The 24,362-nt window shown below is 37.5% G+C and overlaps 1 protein-coding gene and 1 pseudogene across 7 annotated transcripts; one reads left to right on the forward strand and one right to left on the reverse strand.

Moving 5' to 3' along the window:
• Positions 1-3,452: 3,452 nt before the first annotated feature.
• Positions 3,453-24,362, forward strand: NEK3 (NIMA related kinase 3). Of its 7 annotated transcripts, none has more exons than XM_016131391.2 (17): positions 3,453-3,771; positions 5,549-5,997; positions 7,413-7,506; positions 7,594-7,691; positions 8,502-8,585; positions 9,139-9,206; positions 9,300-9,386; positions 11,411-11,465; positions 16,618-16,818; positions 17,188-17,260; positions 17,804-17,887; positions 18,929-18,975; positions 21,313-21,415; positions 21,915-22,058; positions 22,317-22,451; positions 23,244-23,370; positions 23,801-24,362. In XM_016131391.2, the coding sequence occupies exons 2-17, from the start codon at positions 5,881-5,883 to the stop codon at positions 23,883-23,885; spliced, it is 1,602 nt and encodes a 533-aa protein (XP_015986877.2). In that variant the 5' UTR covers positions 3,453-3,771; positions 5,549-5,880; the 3' UTR covers positions 23,886-24,362. The 7 variants fall into 7 exon arrangements, with proteins under 7 accessions (XP_015986877.2, XP_015986878.2, XP_036084417.1 ...); XM_016131392.2 differs by having other exon boundaries at positions 5,827-5,997; XM_036228524.1 differs by lacking the exon at positions 3,453-3,771 and adding an exon at positions 3,963-3,978 and having other exon boundaries at positions 5,827-5,997.
• On the reverse strand, positions 6,796-6,914 carry LOC118609683 (annotated as a pseudogene).

Below are 24,362 nucleotides of genomic sequence, written 5' to 3' on the forward strand. Positions count from 1 at the left end.
GCACAGGACCATCCCACTCCACCCAGCCCCCGTAACAAAAATTTATCCAGCACAAACTATTAACACCACTGAGGTTGAGAAGCCCTGAACTACATGACCCCCTTCTCTGTCCTTGTTAATGCTATCTAATGACGCTCAGTCACTCCATCACCTCTCATTCCAATGAACGTTGCCTCCTACTTCAGCAACTGATTCCTAGGCCACAACACTGACTTGGGGATTGCCAAAAACTGCTCCACTTCTGAAATCTTGATATTATGGTCCTGTTCTCTTCACAGCTACTCTCCTGCTGGCTTTCTTTCTCCCATGCTCTCTCTGTATGTATTTTTTACTTCATTAGACTTCTAGTTCATCAAATGCTTCCTTTCCCCATATCATGACTTTTTAGACCAGTGCTAGAAATAGAAATATATTGCAAGATACATATGTAATTTAAAATATTCTAGTAGCCATGGTTTAAAAAAGTAAAAAGAAACAGGTACAATTAATTAATTTTCATAATGTTTTACTTAACCCAATATATTCAAAATATCAGCTCGGCATTAATCAATACACAAAACTATCAATGGAACATTTTACTTTTTTTTTGTACAAATTCTTTAGAATCCTTTGTGTATGTTACACTTAGAGCACATTTCTATTCAGACTAGCCACTTCCAGTGCTCAAAAGCCACACATGTCTCGTGGCCACATACTGGATGGTGCCAGTCTGGACTTCAGTTCCTTCACAGGAATAGATGCCAAGGTGTGTTATTCCAACCATTCTTACAACGGCACCCCCAATTCTTTCGTCCCAGTGTTCTTCTGTTTTGCTTATCTGTATAATCTCAATTTTAGATTAATCCAACCTCCTCAGTGCTAGAGACAATTACATAGCTATGCACTGGCATCACCTCTGAGCTGCTCAGAAGCCTTGGTCCACACTAGTTTCCTCTCATATCCTGACAACAATAATCAAAACTTCACTACTCAGAGTTGTACTGTATTTAACTTATAAACAAATATTAAAATCTTGATAAAAAAGTTTCCTCTTCAAGATTTCTGTCCCAAACTATATACATTACTTATAATTTTCTATTTCATAGAGAAAATTGAGTCCCTCAAGATTCCTTCTTTTCTAATATTGTCTACATCAATACACATCCCTATTTCCTCCTCTGGTCTCAGAAGCAAATCTGTCAGTCATCTATCCAGTCTAAGGCTAATCTTCTTATTGGATTCTTACATAGAAAGGTTTAATTACTTCCTGTATTAGTTTCGGATTGCTTCAGTCTCAACTAGACCTTTCTGGTCTCTGCCTCTAGTATTTTCAGCTTTTCTTTACTTCCATTGATTTATTATCTCTCAACATATAACTGTACCTACAATTTCCCCATTAATAAAATACTCTCATAATCTTGTGTTTCTCTCTACCCATAGTTATCACCCTCTCTCCTTCCCTTTATGGCTAAGATTCTTGAAAGTATCCTATACTCTCTGGTTCTTCTGACCATCCCACCTCAACTACTGTAATCTGGTTTCTCCCTTTCACAAGATTACCTATGACCTCCTATTGCTAAATCTAATGGGTCCTCATCAGACTTTGTAACTCGGTCACCTTTTGACACTTTACTAATGCAACATTATTGTAGTGTAGCGGTTAAGAGTGAGACTCTGGAGCCATACCGCCTATGTTCTAATTCTAGTTCTACCATTTACTAGCTGTGGGGCGTGAGGCAAGTAACTTAACCTCTCTGTGCCTCAGTGATAATAATTGCATCTATCTTTAGGGTTATTTTGAAGATTAAATGAATTAATAGCTAACATTTATTCAGTCCTATTCTAAGCACTTTATAGGTATTAACTCACTTAAAACAGTGCCTAACCTCTAGCAACTTATATATATCATCAATAATAATAATATTTTATTATTTCCAATCCCTACCCAGTTCAGAGGCTTCCCTGGCTGGGATCCAAGGTTGGCCATAGCTGTAGAGAAGAGGGGCCAGATCTGAACTCAGTGTCCCCACTTTCTCATCCTTACCAGTCTATGCTTGCTGATTGTTATGTGTTGAATTGTCACCCCTAAAGGCTGTTAGAGCCACAACCCCCACTACCTCAGAATGTACCTTATTTGGAAATAGTCATTGCAGATGTGATTAAGATGGGATCATATTGGTTTTGGGCTGGCCCCTGATCCAATATGCCTGGGAAGATAATGTAAAGAGACACAAGGAAAAGATGGCATTCTCCAAGCCAAAGAGGACCTTGGCCGCAGCTCTGCCTGGAACAGGTCCCTCCCTCAGGCCTCAGAACTGATCCTGCCAAGCTTTATTTTGAGCTTCGAGCCTCCCAAACTGTGAGACAATAAATTTCTGTTGTTTAAGCCCCCCAGTCTGCGGTACTTTGTTATGACAGTCCTAGCAAACTAATACAGTGGTGGACCAAGGGAAGGAGTCTCTTTCATGACTGTCCACACTAAGTGGGAAAGGAAAGAGTTAGGCGCTTTTATTACCTTTTCCCCGATGTTGTGATGACTGTATCATTCATGGCTGTGTTCTGTGCCCGTTGCTCAATCTGCAGGCACAGCACTTCATGGCCACTTAAGCTGTAGCAGGTATAGGCACATGCAGTGGTTCTGTTTTTTGTTCTTTATTGAAACAAGTCTCTTTCACTGTGTGCAAAGAAAGCAAGCGGTGCAGGTGTTGCCAGTGCTGACCATTTAAAACATTATACGGCTACTCTTATCACTACACTGCAGAATGATTGTACATTAAATCTGACATATTATAGTATGTACATTTAGCACTTACAAGTTATAACCAGACATCGTTCTATGTACAAATTCTAATATATAATTCTAACATATACTCTAACATACACATCCTAACATATTTAATATATTTTAATTTTCACAATAGTCCTATGCAATAGGTATTTTACTTTTACATAGAGAGATTTTAATTACTTGCTGTAATAATTTCTGATTACTGCTATGACAAATTAGCACAAACTTCGTGGCTTAAAAAACATAAATTTATAATCTGGAAGTCTCAAGTCTGGAATAGATCTCACTGGACTAAAATCGACCTATCATCAGGACTGAGTTTCTTCTGGAAGCTCGAGGGGGCCATCCCTTTCTTGGCCTTTTCCAGCTTCTTGAGGACACCTGCATTCCTTAGCTGGTGGCCCTTTCCTCTCCTCCACAGTCAGATCTCACTCGGATTAGGCCGCCTCTTCTGCCTCTCCCTTTCACCTAAAGCGCACTTGAGATTACATTGGGCCCATTGGGATTATCCAAAATAATCTCTGCATTTTAAAGTTAGCTAGTTAGAACGTTAATTCCATCTGTAAGCTTAATTCCCCTTTCCCATGTAATTTAACAAATGCACAAATTCCAGGAAGTGCGATGTGAGTGTGGGGGCGGGGGCGGAAAGGGTATTATTGCGGGGGTAGGGTATTGTTCCTCTCTCCATACTTGCCCAAGACCACAGCCAGTAACTGGCTGCTGTGCCCGTGAAACTTTTACCTACGTGGGCTGTTCACATAAACTGGAGACAAAACTGATGTTACTGGCGGCCGCTTTCCCTCAGTACTGTTGGAATTGTTCTAGAGCCGCGCGGAACAGTGTTTAACACGCGCCCTTCGTAGACCCGCCTACTCCGGAACCGCGCCTCCCGCCGGCCGCGGGAAGCCTCCCGCGCGGCAGCCCGAGAGACGGCCGGGCGGCCCGCCCCGCGGAAACGCGCGCGTCGCGGGGCGGAGGAGCGGCCTCCGGTCGCCGAGAGTTGGGTGAGCTGGCGGGTGCGGCGGGCGGCCTCTGGAACGCGGCTGGTGGCCGGGCATGGGGCCTGCGGCCCGGGCGGCGCCCGCGCGGGGTGGGGGCGCGTGGGAGAGTCGCCCCGGACGCTGGAGGACCCGCGCCCCACGCCGCCCGGGCCTGGCTGCACGCCCGCGGCCCCCAGCCCCCGGGGTGCGGCGCGGGTGCGGGGCTGCCAGGTGAGCGGGATCCCCGCGAGCAAGGATTTGGTCGCGGGTGAACTGGATGGTTAGTCTCCCCCATGGTGCAGTCACCCCGCACGCGCCTTCTCAGCCTCACCTGTATCTCACCCGTGATCCCACTTCTGGGCATCACTTTCTTGGTGTTTGCATAGGCATGCGAAGAGACAGTTTTGTCACATTCAGAGTATATACAAGTCTCTTACTAATCTTATGGGTGTAATGTTGAGTAACAGGGCAAATGTGGCAGAGATCAAATGTGGTTTTCAGCCAAGAGTGTCTGTGGTTGCTGTGTTTATTGGTTGCCGTCTATTACATAGAATAAAGACCTTGAAGAAAAAAAGAATAGGAATATGAGAAAATTTGGCCTCCTTGTTAAATCATGTAATACCAGGGATCACTTAGAATACTGGCAGAGAACTTTTTTTCTTTCAGGTCCCTAAATATACTGAAAGACCTAACCGTTCTTGAAAGTTATCTTGAAGACAATGCATCTGATTTGGTTGTATGGAGAAATTATTTCTAGAGTTTCCTGGTAATTCTATGATAAACAGGAATACAGTTTTACAGGTCGCGCTATACTATAGGTTTGGTTTGTGATTTTTTTTTCTTGACCTACCCTACTCTTTATGCCTCGTAATTCCCTGTGGTGTGATTTAAAAAAAAACAAAAACAAAAACAAAACCAAAACACTACAAGTACTTGCTTCCTGAAAACCAAGTAGACTCATTCCAGTGTTTTTTCTGTAATGAAAAGAAAAACACCTTTCTAAGATTTTAATAACAATAATAAATAACTGCCATTTATTTGGAGTCTCCTATGTACCAAAGTACTAGGAACTTTATATTTATTCTCTTTTATATTAAGCAATCCAACTAGCTGCTTCATCCTGGAAGTATAGGAGACACTGAAGTTCAAAGACTCTGTGTGTTTAATATTTCTTCTTAGTCCCTGTCACCGCCAACTCAACCTGCCTTTTTCCACCTCTGTCACATTACCACTGCCAGAAGAATCCAACAAAACCACACATACAACTGTTGTGCTCATGCCATCATTGTTAACCCACTTACACCAGAAACCTGGGAGTCTACCTTGACCCCTTCTCCTTACTTGTCCCGCATAAATCTATCACCAAAAATCTTGCCAATTTTTATACCTATTTCCTGCCCATTATCTTTATCCCCATTGCCACCACCCTGTTCCGTTCCCTGCCTTACCTATTGTTGGAGTCTCCACATTGGCCCTCCTGCCCCTCCCCTGTCCAGTCCATTCACTCTGTAGCCAGAGTGAGTGTTCTAATATACAGATATGATTGTATTGCTCCCTTGATTAAAACTCTTCAGAGACAGCCCATTAGTTACCTGGAGGATAAAATCCAGCTACCTGAACTTGGCTTACAGTGGCCTTCAGACAGGCCCTGTCTGCTCTAACCAGCCTGTTTCAGTCCTCTTTCAGTTCCTTAAATTGAACACAATCTAATTTGCTCTTCAATATATGATTCCCTCTGCCTCGCCAGCTTCAATTCATCCCTCAGTCTTCAGCTTAAATATTATTTTCCTAATTCCCTTAGACATTTCTGCTGTGTGCCAGCATAGCTGTTTATGTAAGACCTACCACCCCGCATTGTTGAGATCTGTGGTCCTGTCTGCATTGGGGCGTCTCTGAGGGCAGAGATGATGAGAGATTTGGGCAGGATTGTAAAACCTGGCGCAGGTCCTCAGTGTCTACCTGTTGAATGATAAAGGAGTAAGTTGCTGTTGTCCTGTCATGATGATTAGAACTACTTTGAATTAAGTCTGCCTTTTGAAAATAAGTGTAATTCTCAAATGTTTCTGTTTTTAAATATAGTTTGGGAGAGCCTGTGTGACTGCGGGAGTGGAGCCGGCTGCGTGGGTGCCCAGCATGGACGGCTACACAGTCCTGAGAGTGATCGGGGAGGGCTCGTTTGGCAGAGTCCTTTTGGTTCAGCAGGACAGCAGTAATTGGATGTTTGCCATGAAGGAAATCAGGCTTCCCAAGGTCACTGCTGAAGAAATTAGCTCATGTTGAAAGTGTACATGCAATTCATATAGGAAGATAAGTTCTTGAGATTTAACGTGGAATTGCTTCTCAATGCAAAAGATGTAATGGGTTTATTCATTAGCTTTATAAGGTCTTGATATATTTTATGTGGTTCTTAGGATATTGTAATTAACAACAGGGAGAAAAATAGTCATAGGAGATGATTGCTGTTTATCTCAATAAGAATAATTTGAAATAATTTCCAATTTCATATACTTAAGGGTGTAGGGAGTTTTTGCCAAAAAATAACTCAGGTGCAATGTTAATGAAAAAGGAACATAAAAATATAGTGAAGAACAAAGATCTAAAATGCTAATTTTTGGTATCAGGGAAACTATTCTGTGAATACTTTAGGTTTTATTTTCCTGTAAGCTGAGAAAGGTACTGATTTATCACTATCACTATGTACCATAGTTGTTATGTGAAAGAATCTGCCACGGAGGCTGCTTAATACCGTTTTGATCAATTTTTAAAAAATACATTTTAATAAAATTCCCAGAGTGCTATTTTTTTCACAACTGCCTTCTTGTCCTCATTTAGTGATTCTCAAACTTAAGTGGGCATCAGAATCACCTGGAGGGCCTGTTAAACCAGATTGCTGAGCCTCACCCCCCAGTGTCTGCTTGAGGCTGTCTGGGTGGGCCTGTGAATTTGCATTTTTAACAGGTTCGCATTTGGTGCTGAGGTTGCTGGTCTGAGAACCCTTGTGTAGTTTCTTTCTTTTTTTAAAAAAAAAAATTTAAATTAATTATTTTACATCTACAGCACCTGGGCTTCCTAGGTGGTCTACTATCCAAGTACTAACCAGGCCTGACCCTGCTTAGCTTCTGAGATCTGATGGGATCTGCCGTGTTCAGGATGGCATGGCTCTAGGCCTTTGTGTTTCTTAATTGCAATTCAATTGAAATTATTCAGGATTTCATCCTCATAAAGTAAGTTAGGAGATAAACAGTTTTGGAAACTTGCTTTGCATGTGGCCGTCCATCTTTGCTGCAATAATACACCAGTATATTCTTTTTTATCTGAGCCAGCGGACTGGTAAAATGATACAGACAGTAAAAGCATGAAATCTTTCTCTCTCTTTTTTAATAAGGATATACCATTGTTAATGGCATAACTCTCCAAATCAGGTTATGCTTAGGCTGATGTTACGTTACACTTGTGAGGATATAAGGGGTCAGCTTAAACATGCAAAATATAGCCATAGTTGAAAAATCATCACATGTTTTGAGTTTGATAAACTCAAGTTGTCTCAAGGTGCAGTGCTGTAACACAGCATCTAGCATTGAAGTATCAAATAAACTATATTATTGAGAATCTCTCTACTTTAAAATGAAGTATTACATTTACACTTACTTAAAATCTTCTTCCAGTCTTTCTCTGATACCCAGAATTCTAGGAAGGAGGCTGTTCTGTTAGCCAAAATGAAACATCCCAATATTGTTGCTTTCAAAGAATCATTTGAAGGTAAATATGAATCCCCCCATGTATGTACATTTCTGAATTTGATTTATGGCCACTGTACTTTCCTAAAGAGTCCTATATTTGTTTTAGCTGAAGGACATCTGTATATCGTGATGGAATATTGTGATGGAGGAGACCTCATGCAAAAGATTAAACATCAGCAAGGAAAGTTGTTTCCTGAAGATATGGTAAGAAACTGAATTACATGGTTTCCTTCAAGATTTAGAAGCAACTTTCTTATAAAATCTGCATAAATTTAAATAAAAGCATGATATCCGTGATTACACACTAGTTAGGCCTCATTTCTGTATCTGTGCTGCTGTGTAGTGTTGTCAGGATGTGGCTGCCTGGGATGTTTTTAGGAATTAAAATAGATATATAAGTTTTTTAAATTATCAAGGAATTTTTTTTTAATCAGCAGTTGTTTTGTTAAAAGTATAGATTCTATAGAAAGTCAAACTTGGCTTCCAATGGATGAATCTCCATGGCAAAAAAGAAAAAAAAAATCAGCTTGACATTTAATTGTAGGCACCTGGAAATTCTGGGCACTGCTAACTAGGGATTTATAAACAGAATACTGACCTCAAAGGATTGTTGACAATATGAGATCTTTTATTGTTAATATAAGAATATTCTGAAAAGGGAAATGAAAATCTGATGTACTGGTTACACCATAAACTTACAGCATATTCATTTCTAAATGGTAAACTATCTTTATATGTGGATTTAAGAAATACCTTGGTTGAATACAAGAAAAATATAGTGGGAGTTTTATTAAAATAAATTGTTATTTGGACCATACATAAAACATGGAATTCATAGCTTTTCTGACTTTCTCCAGCAACACCAAATCTTAGTTGAACTGTGTCATTTTTAGGAATTCCATATTTACCTATGTAAAACCCAGTCAATTAAGACTTAGTGAGGATTCGAGGATTTTTGGATTAACACACACCAGTTTTTGCATTCTTGCAGATTTTCATGCTTTTATCTTACAGATACTGAACTGGTTTACACAAATGTGCCTTGGAGTAAATCATATTCACAAGAAACATGTGTTACACAGAGATATCAAATCCAAGGTAAGTGGAATACATTTTTGGGCCACCCCCCCCCCATAAACCCAAACTATTTCATTTAGTCTTTTTTTCTATGTTATTCTGTTTCATTTTGGGATATTTTTCTTTAGTTTAGAAATATTTGTCAACCTAATATTCATACTAGCCAAATAAGGTACTACCCCAGAAAAGGTCATTAAGTCTTTTTAGTAGTATATGTTAATATATTCCAAGCTCTCTTAGTGACTGCTTACTAAGACCATATATTCTCAGATGGAAAACAGCTGTGACCTGGGCCTGCCACATGGAGTTATCCTGGCATAGATTCCCAGCTGGTTGATCAGGGTCTGCTGATATAATTTGAAGCTTGCTTGTTAAATTTCTAAGCAGTCATCCTAAATTCCCAAGCAGGGGGATGTGTAGCTGTTAGGAGGCTATCTTGTCTTTTGTGTTCCACTTGGGAGCTCAGCTATCAGCATCTATCCTTAATCTCCATCGTCAGCAGGCTTTGAAAGACAGCTTCTCCGGAGTCCTCTGCCTTATATTTGAATGATGGAACTCTTCTTTTTTAATGCAGAATGTCTTTCTCACCCAAAATGGAAAAGTAAAACTGGGAGATTTTGGATCTGCCCGTCTTCTCTCCAAGTATGTATGTCTATTCTATAGTAGTAACACTAATCAAAATACCCATTATTCGGGAATGCTCTGTACTCATTTTTTGCCTTTCTGTGGTTTTAGTCCCATGGCATTTGCTTGTACATATGTGGGAACGCCTTATTACGTGCCCCCAGAAATATGGGAAAATATGCCTTATAACAATAAAAGGTAAGCGATGTACTTATTTGGTGTAAGTATAACTGTCTAGTGACAGGCATTATAGCCTACAAATGAAATTCGGTTTTAAATAAAATATCTGAAAGCAGATTTCTAGATGGAAGTCATGGTTTTCCAACGGTTTTAATCAGAGTTGAGAGGAGCTAGATGTAAATGCTGAAAGAGGCATTTCTGATCATTTCTAGTGTGAATTATATCACTGGTTCTACAACTTTGCTATTCTTACTTTTAAAAATCCCATTGTGCAGGTCGCAAGCATTATAGTTAAATAAGAATTTCTGGGTTGAAGCAGGTGTCAGTAATTTTCCAGGATTACCATGTGATTCCAATAAGTAGCAAAATTCAGGAATCACTGGACTGGGTCACCAAGTTAACATTTCTAGGACTAGATAACAGGCTCTTGACTGATAGGTTGATTGATTGATTGATTACAAGGAGATAGTAGGAAGACTTTATGATTTAAAACTTAATTTTTTTTTCTGAATGTAAGTAATATGCGCCCATCGAACAAGTGGGTGGATAGGGGGGATTAGAAATATAGAGATGTACAAGAAAGGAAATGGCAATCACCTCCATTTTCACAACTATTAATTACATTTTGGTGTTTTTTTCATCTATTCATCCCCCCGCCAAAACCTAGTTTTGTACTCTCTATATTATTTGGTATCTTGCTTTTATTTCACTTTTTGTCATTTCATATTCATTTTCTCCCGTATGTAAACTCTTCATAAATATTGTTAATGGTTGCATAATGTTTTACTACATGGCTCTTTCAAAATTTATGTAGCATTCCTGTGTGGTTTCCAGTTTTCAATGTCATAAATGGTGCTGTGATTAATACACCTTTTGTGCATAAATATGTAATTGTTTTGTATCATATTCTTGGCATAGATTCATAGAAGTAGCAACACCTAAAGGCTCTTATTACTCTCTGTCAAGTTGCTTTCTGAAAAGAGTATGATAATCCATACTGAATAGTTTCTTTAAGAGTAAAATTGACTGAGTTGGGGACAAAATATCTATAAAGGGATTAACTAGGACAGTTGGGAAATTTTCAGTTTGACAAAAATATTAAATAATATTATTGAATTTAGGTTCAATTTCTTGAATGTGATAATGATACTGTGTTTATGAGGGAGAGTGTCCTTGCTCTTAGTACTGACATGTTTAGGAGTGGAGTGTTTGATATCTGCAGTTTTTTCCCAGGAGGTTCAGATATGAATGGAGGAGGGAAACAGCACTTAAACGTGGCAGATGTTAATAGTGAGAAACTAGAAAGGAGCATGTGGGTGTTTATAACTTTTCTGTAGGTTTCAAACTTTTAAAAAATTAAAATTTGGGGAAACAATTGATTAAAACCATTAAAATTTGAGTATCATCTAGAAAAAGTCTGGAGGATGACAGCAAGGAGGTGCGGATGATGAAAATGCTTAACATGAACAAGGGTGAGCGTACTGGGGACACTGTAGACATGATGTTTGAAGAGCTTTTTTGTGGAAGAATGGGTAATCTCTTAATTTTGGAATGTAGAGCTAATGGGATGGAGAGAGTCCCCAGAAGACACATTTTGGCTTATGATAAAGAACGCTGTGTCTTAGAGCCCTCCAACAGGGCTGCAGACTGTGCCTGATGTAGCTTGCTGGCCATCAGGAGATGTGATCAAAGGCCTGGTGTTGTGCATGGATGGTCTGGGTGGAAGCTGCACTGGAGGACTTCTGAAGTCTTTTTTCCAACTATGATAATCAAAGATTCCACAAAGATTCCCTCTTGCACCAAATGCTACTGAAGTGAACCAGTCTGATTTGGACGAGTGGGGGGTTGGGAAGCAGAGAGTTTATTGTGAACATTACTGTTAGTAATTAAGTATTAGACCAAAATTACCACGTTTTATTTTAATAGCTAGGAATTACTTGTGATACCTGTTCTTATTAAAGTTAATTTTTCATTTTTCATATTAGAAAGTATATATATTTTCATATAACTCATAACCCACAATTGCTTCTTTATGCTTCCAGTGACATCTGGTCCTTGGGTTGTATTCTGTATGAACTCTGTACCCTGAAGCATCCAGTAAGTATGGTGGGCAAAATGGAAAAGGCAGCCTCTTGTCATGTCTGCAATAGGAAGGTTGCTTCCCTAGGATGAATTCATATGTTTCCATTGTTATTATCTTTTTTTGAGCCACTTTTGTAGCAGATACCAATAGGGAATTTACAGTCTTTAGTTTTTTTATAGCTTCCCTCCCCTTCCCTTCCCCCCTTTTTTGCTATTCTTAATTTTTTGGGCTACACACACACACACACACACACACACACATAAAACCTAAAACTTGCCATTTTAACCATTTTTAAATATACAATTCAGTGGCATTAATTACTTCACAATATTGTGCAACCATCATGACCGCCTATTTACAAAACTTTCCCTTCACCCCAAACACAATCTCTGTACCTGTAGCCCCCTCCCCTCAGCCTTGGTAACCTCTAATCCACTTTCTGTCTATATGAATTTCCATAGTCTAGATATTGTATGTAAATGGAATTGTACAACATTTTTTCTTTTGTGTTGGCTTACTTCACATAGCATAAGATTTTCAAGGTTCATCCATAGCATATGTCAGAATTTTGTTCCTTTTCATGACTGAATAATATTCTATTGTGTGTTTATGCCATGTGTTTATTCATTCATCTGTTGTAGAACATTTAGGGGGTTTCCACCTTTGGCCACTGTGAATCATGCTGCTGTGACCATGGGTGCACCAATATCTTTGGAATTCCTGTTTTCAGTTGTTTGGGGTGTATACCTAGGAGTGGAACTGCTCGGTTATGAGGAACCACCAAACTGTTTTCCAGAGTGGCAGCACCATTTTTATCTTTTTGTAGTTAGATTTCACTTATTATGTGAGTTTCTTCTCTAACTGAATTATTATTAGAAAATAGACTCAACCCTATTATATATTTTCTCAAGATATTTTAAGAAATAGTTTAACCAAAAAGAGGTGAAATAACTTGTCCTTCTTGCTCAGGAGTTGTTTATTACACAGAATTAGCAGTCATATCTCTGATTCCTGTTAGGTATTAGCTTTGCATAGAAATAAATTCTGTTCTTTGGGCACGGATTAACACTTGGTTCTAGCAAGCATTTTTACAGGTGTGCTTAAGAGCACATAGAGCTCTTGAGGGACTATATAAGAAAAATCCTTCATCACCACTAGATGAAAGTAACTCAGACTGAGGGCAGTGTTAATGAGAGGTAGTTTTCCCTGAATGTGAATGGCTTATAAGGCCAGCTGCATAATTATAACAACTTGAGAAACTTTAAAAAATACTGATGCCTAGGCCACACCAGGCTAACTGAATTAAAATTTCTGAGGGTGTTGAGCATTAGTGGTTTTTGTTTGTTTGTTTTAATGTTTTTATAAAGAGAATTAATCATATTTAATCTTGGATTATTTCATAAATTTTTTTCTTGGACTACATTGCTTAAAGTGATTACTCATGTCATATTGAAAGAACAGGTTGTTTTTCCCCTAATCATTTTGCAGAAGCATATGAATTGTTTCAGTAATGGCTAGACTATTAATTTTCTTTCGTCATGTTTTATCAATGCATTTCAGCTTCTGAATTTGGCATAAATAACACATTGCTTGAAGTTTATTTTCTCTGTTTATCATTAGAATAGCTTGTTGACTAGCAACTAAAATTTAAAAAATTTTTCTCGGCCCCTAATTTGAATCATAGGTTTGAGTTATTTGATTTTTCCTCATGCTTTAAAGTATATTAATTGCCATTTCATTTTTAACCTCTATAATGGGTATTCTAGTCTCTGTACTTATATTTTTTAAAAAATTTTAATTAGTTTCAAGTATACAGTACATTGGTTAAACATCTATATAGTTAGTAAAATGATCTCCCAATTGCTCCCTCCCTCCCCTAACCCTCCACCTAGCCAACGCATTAATGCTAACTGCAATACCTATGCCGTGCTCCCCATCCCCGTGACCATCCATCAGCTACTAATTTGTACTTCTTTAAGCCTTCACCCCATTTTCCCAGCTCCCCAGATCTCCCCTTCTCTCCTCTCTTCTGTCTGTCGTGAAATTGTCCACTATATTTGTGAGCCTGTTTTTGATTAATTTGTTCTTTTTATTCTTTAGATTCCGCATATAAGTGAAATCATATGATATATTTTTTTTTCTCTGTCTGACTTAAATACCTTCTAGGTTCATCACAGCAATATCTTTTTCCATTCCCTTTCTTTTCATATGTAGGGGTCTTGTTTTCTTATCTGTTCAGCCATTCTATCTTTAGGTTGGAGCACTTAATTCTTTTCCATTTAAGGTACTTATTGATAGGAATGTAGTTGTTACTATTCTTTATTCTTGTTTTTGATACATGTTTTTTCTTCTTAAAGAAGTCCCTCCAACATATCCTGTAATACTGGCTTGGTGACAATAAATTCCTTTAGTTTATTTTTGTCTAGGAAGCTCTTTATCTGTCCTTCAACTCTAAATGAGAGCTTTGCTGGATAAATTATTCTTGGTTGTAGATCCTGGGTCTTCATCCTGTCGAATATCTTTGCCACACCCTCTGTCCTGCATAGTCTCTCTTGAGAAATCAGCTGCCAATCGTATGGGTGTTCCCTTATATGTAATTTTTTTTTTCTCTAGCTCCTTTTAAAATTCTTTCTTTGTATTTAAACTTTTGGCTGGCATTTTAATTATGATGTGTCTTGGTGTAGGCCTCTTTGGATCCCTGATATTTGGAATTCTCAGCATCCTGGGGTTTTATGTCCATTTCCTTCACCAGGTTAGGGAAGTTTTCCATCATTATTTTTTCAAACAGCTGTTCAACATCGTGATTTTCTTCACTTATGCTGAGCAGATGAATATTTGGAGCCTTAATAGTGTTCTATATCCTCCTTAAATCATCTTTATAGTCTTGGCATCTTATCTCTTGCCATTCTGATTGAGTATACTGATTGGCTTTCCCATCCTCTAGACAGGGCATGTGATCCTCTTCTTTATTCACTTTGTTTATTCCATTTAATATACTTCCCATCTCAGATAATGTATTCTTCATTTCAGACTGGTTCCCTTTTATAATCTCTATTTCAATTTTAAGTTTTTTTACCTCTTTATTGAAGTTCTCACTGAATTTATCTACACTTCCCAAAAGTTCATTGAGCATCTTTATAACCCGTGTTTATAAGCCGTGTTGCATCTGTTAGATTACTTGACTCCATTATATCTGGATCTCTATTCTCTTCTCTCATATGATTTGTTTCTTTGTCTCCCCATTTTGGCTGCCTTTTCGTGTCTGTTTCTATATACTAAGCAAAGCTCCTAAGTCTCCTGGTCTTGCTAGTGTGGCTTTGTGAAGTAGGTGTCCTGTGGCACAGTCCTGAGAGGGGTTCAGCTGCAGGCCAAATTTAGTCCAAGCCTCTGCCCCTCCAGGGCCACCTGTTAAGATTCAGCAAGCAACCCACAGGTGCTGTGCTTATAGTTGCCTCAAGAAACCACACCAGAAACTGAGGCCAGCTGCCACCAGTGTGAGTCTAGACAGTGCTCAGCAAGGAGCACCTGATTCGCTAAGGATATACCTGGATGTGGCTTGGGTGGGGGCCCGAGTAGGGAGAGACGGGTTTCAGGGACTCCTCGGGCGGAGTGACCTCTGTTATCCAGTTTGATGACGTCATTACTATGGTGGCACTGTGTCTGGTGCAGCGGTAGTGGGGAAGAGTTCCACAGCGAACAATGGATACCGCTAGTACTTCTGTATAGATTGAGTCTCTCCTCAGCCCTCACTCTGACAATGTCTCCCTGTAAATCCCTTATTCCTGCTGTGCGCAGCAGAACGGGCACTGGTGCTCAGAGTGAGCAGGTCCATCACTGCGAAAATCCGCTTGTGGACACAGCCCCTTAAGTGGCATCTGCCACAGCCTCCATCTCATTCAGCTGCTCGGGATCTGGCAGCCCCGTGTCCTCGCCCCGTCCTACCTTATGCTGTTGCAGGATGATTTCTTGAATTTCTCCCTAGTTGTATAGCTTATTCATCTAGATTCCAGACGATTTTTCTTTGCTGCTGCTCCTTGTTTCCATCACAACTTTGATTTGGTTGCCAGGGGATAAACAGAGCCTCTATCATCTACGCCATTTTTTCCTCTTCCCATTAGTGTTTTTAAAACAGATGATTCTAATGTGAAGCCCAAGTGGAAAACCACTGTTGTATACAAATAAAATTATTTGAAAATTCTGATATCTTATTAATATATTCTTTATTTCCCTGATTTTGTCTTTTTCTTAAACTTTCATATGCATGTTTTTATTTTTTTGTAGCAATAATAAGTTTATGAGTATAGTGCCCTGAATATATGACACACAGTGTGTTCTGTCGTCTGCTTTAAGGCAAAAGTAGTTCTCAAGCCTTTAGGAAATGCAGAAAGACTCAGTAAAATGGTTAAAAAGCCTGAGGGAAAGCAGATTCAATCTTATTTTTCATTATATGAACTTTTCCTTTGTTATATGTTGAGTTTTCTTTTTTTATATCGTCACTCAAATATTTTATTAATAGGATAATGCACTTCTATGGCAGAATGTTAATATGTTCTTACATAAGTATTATCAAGGCTGACATCTAATGTTAATTCTCGTATTTATTGTACAGTGAAAACTTTTTAATTGTTATTCTGGTATGTCATTTTTATATCTCGTTCTGTTGTCAGATTTTAATAGCTACTTTGATAACATGAAAGGCAAAAAGGATTTTGCAGTACATGTTTAAAACTGGAAAAGTTGAGTGCGTCTTACCAGGGAGCAGGCCTGGGTATTTCTGGGGAGGAGTGAAGCAAACCAGTACTAATTATAAGCCTTTAGTGTCATTTGACTTTTTAAAAAGTCGTATGTATGTATTACTTTGATTTTTAAAATATATTTAAAATGTGTATCTGTAAAAACATTGATTATAAGTAATAAAGTACCCAAAGCTGGTGTTAATGGTGAGACCTTTTCTGGATGGGGAAGTATTTTTTATTCCTTATGTTTTCCTTTCTCTTGAACCATAATAAGATTTTGAATAGTGTCGTAAGGACACCTCTAGAAAGAAAAATGACCAGGCAGCATTTTTACATGTATATATTTATAGAATTAAAATAATTCATATGAATTCAGTTCCACTGGCATTTTCTTATTTTCATTCTCCCTTGTATCTGCTTTACTTTTTAGTTTCAGGCAAATAGTTGGAAAAGTCTTATCCTCAAAATATGTCAGGGGTTTGTGAGCCCACTGCCATCTCATTATTCCTATGAGCTTCAGCATCTAATCAAGCAGATGTTTAAAAGGAATCCCTCCCATCGTCCCTCAGCGACCACGCTTCTCTCTAGAGGCGCTTTAGCTTGGCTTATCCAGAAGTGCTTAACACCTGAGGTATGCTCTGTGTGATTGGTTGAACAGTTTTCAAGTGTATGGTAAAACAGTTTATCTTTTAAACAGTTACATGTTATACATGCTTATAAAAACTCAAGTAGTGCAGAAGTGTATAAAAGACATAAAAAGTTAAAACTTCTTTTTTCTCTTCTCCTTTCCACAATGCTATTCCCCAAATATGATCACAAGTAGTTTTGCATATTCTTTCAGATATATATAAGTATCTGTCTGTGTGTCTATTATATTATATGTATTTTTAAATGGCATTTTTACTTTTCAACTTTCAATATTGGGAAGAATTTTGATAAATGACATGGCAGTGTCTAAAGTATGTTTCACTTCTTTAGATTCTCTGCTTTAAATTTTCAGATCATCACAGAATATGGTGAGCAGGTGTTGGAAGAAACTAAAAAATCTAAACATAGTACACTAAGAAAAAAGGGTAAGAATTTTAGAAAGCTTATTTTTTTTTACTGGACATTACTTTTAAATGTAGTATACCAAAAAAGAAAAACATAATTTCTAGTTATTAGAGAGGTTTTTCAGAGATACTCCTCAAATCAACAATTTTTTTTTTGTTGTTGTTACCTAAGACATATTTCCATACCAAATCTTACACACGTAGTTTGTTAGAATTGAAAAGCCCAGTTTGGAGATTTTAGTGATACAAAGATTATTCTCTGTTTCATTATTACTAACATGTTTACTCTGGCTTCTGTGGATTAGCCTAGGAATCCAGCCATGAAAATATAATGTTAATCTTATAGGAAATTTTATCCTCAAGTTTCTAAAGAACTGTCTTGTGAACAAATTCTTAAAGACAGAGCCTTTACGAAAGTTGGAACTGTTAACATAATAGCTGCACAAAATTTTCATACATCTGTTGTCGTTCCTGAGCAAATAGCAAATTTAATTTACTATCTCTGGAAATTGCCATCTCTTAATTTTTTCAAAGCTATTTTTGTTCCTTTTCATTTGTCATCAGTGACTCAGATCTTCCATCTGAAGAGATCCAACAAAGAAAGTATATATGACCAGAATAAAAGAGAAGAGTTAAGACATAGAGAAGGTCATCCACTGCAAGGACATGTTGCAAAACCTCCAGTTTGGTGGCTCATTATCTCAGGGTTATATACTACAAAAGAAACACTTTTAGAGTTAAATTTTAAATGTTATTTTTGTAATGTAAACCCTTTTAGTCATGTAAACTCTTCAGTTTTACAATTTAGCCTTTTTCTCCATGACTTAAGAGGTTGCCAGTAATCTTTGTTTCACCAGTTTGTTTTAGTGTACATTTCACTTAAGGTATTGTTATTATGTAGCTTTTCATATCCCAGGGTGGTGGGAAATTAGTCTTAAAATGCTGGGCAACAACAACAACTAAAGCGTCCAAGAAAAGTTTCAAGATAGTTTGGAAAAGTGTAGTTTTACGGTTTCTAAAAAGGCGTAAACCAGCGGAAAGGTGTCACCATGTTGGGGCTGTGTGTCTGGTGGCATCACCATCTAGTCTATAGACAGCGAAACCAAAACATAATAATAGCTATGTGAGGGCAGGGACCCTGTCTCATTAGCTCACTGTTGTGTCTTCAGTACTTGTCATTGTAGATGCTCAAATTGCAAGTTTTTAAAATGTGGAATGGATGAGGAACACGGAGTACAGGCCTCTGCTAGAGGAAAACCGGGCAGGAGCCATCCTTACCAAAGGGGTCTGTTGTCTGAGTGCGCTCTGACTGCCGCTGGTCCCTTGTGATGGACGTCTGTTCCACCTGCTATCACAGCTGTCAGCAAAAGCTCAGACTTCATAGCTAGCTTGCGCTGAAAATGATAATGACTTCAGTATGCAGAGTATCTTACCTCCTAGAGTCTAAGTGAGTTAGCGTAAGTAAACAGATGTCAGCTTTCAGATTACGTTAGGAATAAAACAGCTGAGGTGTATTACTAGATGGTTAAAGCTTGGTCTCGCTAGTCAGGCTAATACTTTGGTTCTTTGACTTTAAAAACTTCACGTGTCTTCATTTGTCCTTAAGCTTTATGCAAATCACATTAGCAGCTTAAAAATGTGAGCCTTTCTGTGCTTTCTCTTTTTACCTTCTCTTTTATCTTTCAGCAGACCCCAGCAGAATCAGGACTGCTTTGGAAAAAGAAGCAAGGACAGTGGTAAATGCTTTAAAATTAAATTTATGAAACAACTATCTCCTGGGTACTGGTGCTGTTAGGTGTTATGGGATATTTGGAAGACTGTAATGTAACCTGGTCTCCCCAGTTTAATAGTTTTTCATCTTTAGGCATGTTAAGTAATTGGTAGCTGTTGTCCTGTGCTGCCAGTGAGCCACTTTAGATCACCATTTATTTTTTTTCGTTTTTAATTATTGGCGACAAGTAGTTTTAATATAAATGTGAGAGAACTTTGTTCAGCTTTCAGTCATGAAAATTTCATTTTAGCCTCACTTTTGATTTGTTTTTTATTGTGGTGAAATATATATAACAAAATTTACCATGTTAGCCATTTCTGTGGTATTATATATACAATTCAGTGGTATTAATTACCCTAACTCTAACCCTTCACAAAATTGTGTAACCATCACTACTATCTGTTTCCAATACTTTTTCATCATTCCAGACAGAAGCTCTGTACACATTAAAATGTAACTCCTCATTCTTTTCTTACCTCCACACCCACCCCAGTCTCTGGTAACCTCTTTTCTACCCTCTGTCTCTAGGAGATAATTTACCTATTCTAGATATTTCATGTAAGTGGAATCATACAATGTTTTTCCTTTTGTGTCTGGCTTGTTTTGCTTCGGCTAATATTTTCAAGGTTCATTCACATTATGGCATGTATCAGAATTTCCGTTTTATTTAGATCACTGTTTTGCTATTGACATCTTTCTGTTTAAAAAATTTTAGTGCCTCACATTATCCCATGAATCAACTACATTTTTCAGCCTGGCCTTCAAAGTCCTACTCATTGTGTAGCCCTAGGCAGCTGTGAATACTTTTACACTAAAGCAGCAATAAAGTCAGGCTTCATAACAGCCCATCTACTTCCTGGTGTTGTCCCAGCTCTTTCATTAAATTGTGTCCTATTGATATTTTTTTTCTTTCTTCAGCATTTTAATCCATCTTTAAACAAAAAGGAAAGGGTGTACTAACAAATTATTCTATTTATGGAAAGTACTAGTAATTTATAAATTTTTGAATGAATCTTAGGTTGTAAATAGTAATATCTCACCATAATTATGTCACTGTAAATGGAGTATATCTTGCCTCTGTACTTTTTTTTCTTTGCATGATAATAATTTTTCCAGCTTCATCAAGGCATACTTTACATGCATAAAATTTTCTCATTTTTTAGTATACAGTTTGATGAATTTTGGTAATTTTATAGTCATATAACCACTACCACAATTAAGATATAGAAATTCCATGCCCCTAAAAAGTTTTCTTCTGGCCCTTTGTAGCCAGTCTTGACTCCCGTCCCAGGCCGGACGCCACTTCTGTGATTTTAATACCACCTAGAGTGGGTGTCAGTCAGTGTGTTTTCACAGGATGAAAAAGGTACGATATGTAAACAAAATGGGGAAAGAGGCAACAAAGTAAGTTAGGTAACAGGAGTTGAGGGAGGAAAGGAGTCCTGGGCAGGCCCGCAGGTGCGATGGGCATCTAGGCAGAGCTGGGTGTCGCTGGGCCCGGAGTGGTGTGGGAAGCTGGTCTCTGCATAGAGCACTGACTCTGAGCTGGATGGAAGCTGGGAATCCCCCAAGAGCTTTTCAGAATTGCTCATCACAGCCACCCCTCCAAGATTGAGATGTCTTTGTTTACTGGGGGGGAGGGGTCTTTGAAATCATGCCCTCTGGATGTGTGGGGAAAAAAGGTTGAGAACTACCAGATAGAAACAAGTAAAATGTGCTAGCTACAGCCTAATGTTTAATTTATTGATTCATTTAACACATCATTGAGAACCTATGTGTTGGGGACTATCAAGGCACTGGATATATATTCCTTCTCAAAATGCATGCTGATTTAAAGACTAGATAGTGTGCTCCTATGCGTAATGAAATCAAGAGTGTAGGTATTTGGAAAAATACTAAATTAAGTGGGAACATTTTGGCCTTATATAACAACTTTATAAAATATCTCATTTTGATATTTCCAGCATGAAAAGCCCAGTATAGCAAACCATATTGAAATTTTTTATTATTTCCTCTATAAAAATTTCTCATAATCTTTGTTGTTTTTATATATTCTCTTCATAATTGCCAGGATTAATCTTAACAGCTAGTAATGTATATAACTTAATATACATGCATGAATATATATGATTTTAATATATATGTAATATGGCTGTTAATATACACTTATATGTAGGGTTCTATGGATATTAATTTTCAGTTCATTAATCTTTATTTAAAATTAAAATATCTGACTTCACATAGTTTACTTTTTCTGTAGCAATTCATGCATTGTTTAAACTATTTTTAATCTCTTTTAAAGCAAGGGGAAGAACAAGACAGAAAGTGTAGCCACACTGATTTAGAAAGTATTAATAAAAATTCAGTTGAAAGTGCATTGAGGAGAGTAAACAGAGAAGAGAAAGGTAAGTTACTCAAATTCTAATCATTGTAGAAGTCAGGGCTTGGAGAGTATAGAGGGAATACCGGTTTTTACATTACTAGGTTGTAGGTGTCACAAACAAATGGACAGGTGGATTTTTGTTGGCTTATCCTGTAATTTATTTATTTTAAGAATGTTTTATCTACCCATAAAAAAGTTGAGAATATTGTTTATTAATAAGAGCCTTTAGAAAAACTAGTATTTGTTACGCTCCCCACCATAAAAGCATGGCATTCAGTATGTTAAGTACATACTTACTGATATTATTTTTTAAAATTCACCTTAATGATTTGTGTTGCCTTTTCATCTGAATTTATTTTTCATTTCATTTTCATTTCCTTTTGTACTTAGACTTGAAGAAGATTGTTAGAGCTGAGTTTGAAAGAAAAGAATTACTTCTGTGTTAGATAAATACTATGTGGATATAGATGCAATAAATAAAAGAATATGCTCAGCAATCCTTTTTTATATTTTAAAACCAGATAATAAATCAGTCCATCTGAAGAAAGTCAGTTCACCAAGTCCTCTCCGGCGACAGTGGGAAAAAAACATATCCAATACAGCACTTACAGCTTTGGAAAATGCATCTATACTCACCTCCAGTTTAACGGCGGAGGACGATAGAGGTTAGCAGTCAGATTGAATATTGCTATTACAGAATATTTTCTAATAGTGATTTAATGGGCTAGAGAGTTTTTCATTTTTTTTTTAAATGTCACTCCGTGAAGGATATTTGGTGTCACACATTAGAGCATGGCTCAGCCAGTTGAGTGAAATAGATTTTAGTAGAGAATAAAATGTAATTAATTTGTTTGAAATATGATCTGAAAGATATGTGCTAAAAATCTTTCTTATTTTGTCCTAATTTTTCTCTTCACAACCAGGTGGTTCTGTAATAAAGTACAGTGGAAATAATACCCGTAGGCAGTGGCTCAAAGAGACTCCTGAAACCTTATTGAACATCCTGCAGAATGCTGATCTCAGCTCGGCGTTTCAGACATACACAATATATAGACCAGGTGATTCATATCTATTATGTAGCTGTGGAAACCCTTTGACTTTTAAAAAATGATAGTGAAATATATACATAACATAACATATACATAAATATACATAACAAGCTTTACCATTTTGACCATTTTTAAGTGTACAGTTCAGGGGCATTAAGTAATTCATATTGTTGTGCAGTCATCACCATCCATCTCCAGAACTTTCCCTATCTTCCAAAACTGAAACTTTGTACTCATTAAACAATAACTCCCCACTGCCCTCTCCCAGAAAACCTTTGATTTTAAAGTTATAAATAACTCAGAGCATTGTACTTTTAGGTTTTCTTGAATCTTTTCTAGCTAGTCTTAAGCTATAATTAAAAATTTCCACAGAGCTGTAGTACTTCTATTTGCCCATTTGTTTGCTTATTTTAATAATCATGTGACTATTTTCTTTGAAGAGTAGCCCATTTTTCCTATGCAGATACATTAGGGACTTTACAGTTCAGACTTCACAGTAAAAAACTATAATCTGACTATCTAAAGATAACTTTTAATGCTTTAATAAATGAGGTTTTTAATTGTATTCTGAATTCTTGCTATTGAAGAAAGGCATATTTTTAAATTTAATACACATACCTATGCTTACTAGGCCTGTTTTATTCCAGAAATCATGCTGGGTAATGTGGGGAGGCATGCAAACGAAATACAGAACATGGCATTGTCCTCAGCTAGCAAGCATTTGGGGGGTTTTGTCCAACATGTATGAAATAAGTAAATACTGTTTAAATTAGCATGATTTCTGTCAATATTCCTCTGAAGGTTCAGAAGGGTTCTTGAAAGGCCCCCTGTCTGAAGAAACAGAAACATCAGACAATGTTGACGGAGGTTACGATTCTGTCATTTTGGATCCAGAGAGACTTGAACCTGGAGTGAATGAGGAGGACACGTACGTCTTGATATACCTAGAAAGCTTTAGTTGTATCCATGTAATTTAAATTATACCTTAATAATTTCAGGCTTAATAGGAGCTGGATAATAATAGGATATATTATTTTATATCATAAATGAATATTTACATCTTGATCTTGTCTGAGATAGGTAATGCGTAATGGTAATTACAGAATTCCTAACTGAGCCATGTGTTTATAATCATTCAGCTTGGACTTATTTTTTAATATATTAGATTTTACATTGAAAAATTATAGACCGTGAAATAAGTGATCTTTTGGAAAAGCTGACAGTTTTTTCTCTGTTCAGTTGCCTTATGGAGCTCACTTTTCAAAAATGTAAATATTGTTGTGGTGGTGTTCAGCTTTGAACAAATACTTACCATGCCCCTAACATGGAGGATTAACATCCACATTGTTTTTTCACAGGGACTTTGAGGAGGAAGACGACAGCCTTGACTGGGTGTCAGAACTGAAGCACCGAGCTGGCTGGCAAGGAGCGTCTGATGGCTAACGCCCAAGGAAATGTTTCTTAGTCACATTGAATAGATGTTTAAAGTGAGGAATTAATATTAGCTCACAGAATGTATATTTTCCCTCGGAAACAGGGGAAACTGTGAATATTTAAACTTGTTCCTGATTAGTATTATGAGGTTAAAAAAAAATCTACAACTCTTGTGAATTTTTGAATTCAAAGGAGAAAGTGTAGCATAATGGGTGTGAGCTTTGTGGGCTTTGCGTCAGAACAGAAATTGGATGCTACTTCTTACTGTTTGTATGATTGTGGGAAAGTAACATCTTTGGGTCTGGATTTGCTCAGCTATAACATGAGGATAATAATGCCTACCTCTTAGGGATGCTGACGGTAGAGCATGACAGCAGTCCATAATGTTATTTTTTGTGTTGTTAGGACTTGTGTTTATTACTGTGTACCTCTTTTTACATTTCCTAAAAATTTGAGGATCTAAATATAATGTGTGCAATTTTTCAA

The sequence above is a fragment of the Rousettus aegyptiacus genome, unplaced genomic scaffold (genome assembly GCF_014176215.1).
Source record: "Rousettus aegyptiacus isolate mRouAeg1 unplaced genomic scaffold, mRouAeg1.p scaffold_m13_p_11, whole genome shotgun sequence".
Classification (NCBI taxonomy): domain Eukaryota; kingdom Metazoa; phylum Chordata; class Mammalia; order Chiroptera; family Pteropodidae; genus Rousettus; species Rousettus aegyptiacus.